Raw genomic sequence first — 1,709 nt, 5'->3', positions numbered from 1 at the left:
GGCACAGAGAGACTTCCCCCCCCCCTCACTGAGGGACAGGGACACAGAGAGACGCCCCCTCTCACTGAGGGACAGGGACACAGAGAGACTCCCCCCCCCTCACTGAGGGACAGGGACTGTGTGATTGTGATGAATAAACTCACCATAGACCTGCAGAGTAACCTTTCCTGTATAATCTCCTCCTCCTCCTGTTACAGTCACTGTGTAAATCCCTCCGTCACCCATCCTCAGGTCGTTTATCTGAAGGGTCAGGTTCTGGTACATTGTGACCCTTCCATCAAACCTGGTGTCTTCATATATTTTAATTTTCCCGTCACTGGTGTCCAATCGAGCGATGGCTGCTGCACGACCAATTTCAGTGAATTTCCAGGTGATATCTGCCTTCTTTGGGATGGGGTCTATTTTCACAGGGAACCAGGCAGAGTGTCCCACAGTCCCATTCACAGGGAGAGCTGGAGTTTTAATATCCACCACACCCTGACCTTCAAATGGAAAAGATATCAATGTTAGTTACTCTCTCCCTGTTCAGTACCCTGCCTCACTCCCTCTATATACCAGTTTTTTCTCTGAGGGTCTCAGTGGGGTAAGTACCAGAGGCAGTGGAGGAAGAGTGACATTTCCAGTGCTTAGAGCACTGGGCAGGAGCTGTCTTAGCCAGACAGCGTCATACATCAATGCCGGGTGACCCCAATGAAATGACATTTGACCCCCAGGAAAGTTGTACTATCACACTCCCCACCTCACTGAGGGACAGGGACACAGAGAGACTCCCCCCTCTCCCTCACTGAGGGACAGGGACACAGAGAGACTCCCCCCCTCCCCCCTCACTGAGGGACAGGGACACAGAGAGACTCCCCCTGCCCCCTCACTGAGGGACAGGGACACAGAGAGACTCGCCCCTCACCCTCACTGAGGGACAGGGACACAGAGAGACTCCCCCCTCCCCATCACTGAGGGACAGGGACACAGAGAGACAGGCACATGAAATGTCCCAGTCTTCATTCTTGATCTGCTCTGTATTATCATCAATCGAAACATCTCTCTCTCTCTTTCTCTCTCTGTCACTCGCTCAGACTCTCACTCAGCCTTCTGATTACTCTCCTTTTCTCCCACCCTGTATTATTCACATTCTGCCCATCTCATGGGGTGGAGAAGAGTAACACTTGACACTTGTGACTGTAGAGCACCATCTGACCACACTCATTCACCAGGACAGTGATACCATCTCTAAGTGGCAACTACTCACTCACTGTGTCGTAGCAGGGATGGAATATTTCTCCATGGATGTGACCTAAACAGGTCATTTCTCCGTTAGATATCAAAAACAACTACGGCAGTTCACCAAAACCAGAGCTCAGAAGTGAGAAGATGTTGGATCAGTGCTGCGGGGGTGCGACATTATAACAAGGTCAGTGCTGAGGGAGTGCTACATTGTTGGAAGGTCAGTGCTGAGGGAGAGCCGCATTATTGGAGGGTCAGTGCTGAGGGAGTGCTACATTGTTGGAGGGTCAGTGCTGAGGGAGTGCTGCATTATTGGAGAGTCAGTGCTGAGGGAGTGCTGCATTACTGGAGGGTCAGTGTTGAGGGAGTGCTGCATTATTGGAGGGTCAGTGCTGAGGGAGTGCTACATTATTGGAAGGTCAGTGCTGAGGGAGAGCTGCATTATTGGAGAGTCAGTGCTGAGGGAGTGCTACATTATTGGAGAGTCA

The 1,709-nt window shown here is 51.4% G+C and overlaps 1 protein-coding gene across 1 annotated transcript in view; it reads right to left on the bottom strand.

Moving 5' to 3' along the window:
* The window catches only part of LOC122548018 (hepatocyte cell adhesion molecule-like), a 10,994-nt gene extending 10,480 nt beyond the window's left edge, over nucleotides 1–514 (bottom strand). Inside the window, exon 1 of the mRNA XM_043686576.1 lies at nucleotides 144–514. Within this exon, the coding sequence (XP_043542511.1) occupies nucleotides 144–264 (121 nt within the window). The 5' untranslated portion in view covers nucleotides 265–514. The remainder of the gene's footprint in view (nucleotides 1–143) is intronic.
* Nucleotides 515–1,709: the final 1,195 nt, after the last annotated feature.

This window comes from Chiloscyllium plagiosum, unplaced genomic scaffold, assembly GCF_004010195.1.
Source record: "Chiloscyllium plagiosum isolate BGI_BamShark_2017 unplaced genomic scaffold, ASM401019v2 scaf_3735, whole genome shotgun sequence".
NCBI classification, from domain to species: Eukaryota; Metazoa; Chordata; class Chondrichthyes; order Orectolobiformes; family Hemiscylliidae; genus Chiloscyllium; species Chiloscyllium plagiosum.
This window is presented reverse-complemented; position numbering and strand designations above follow the sequence as displayed.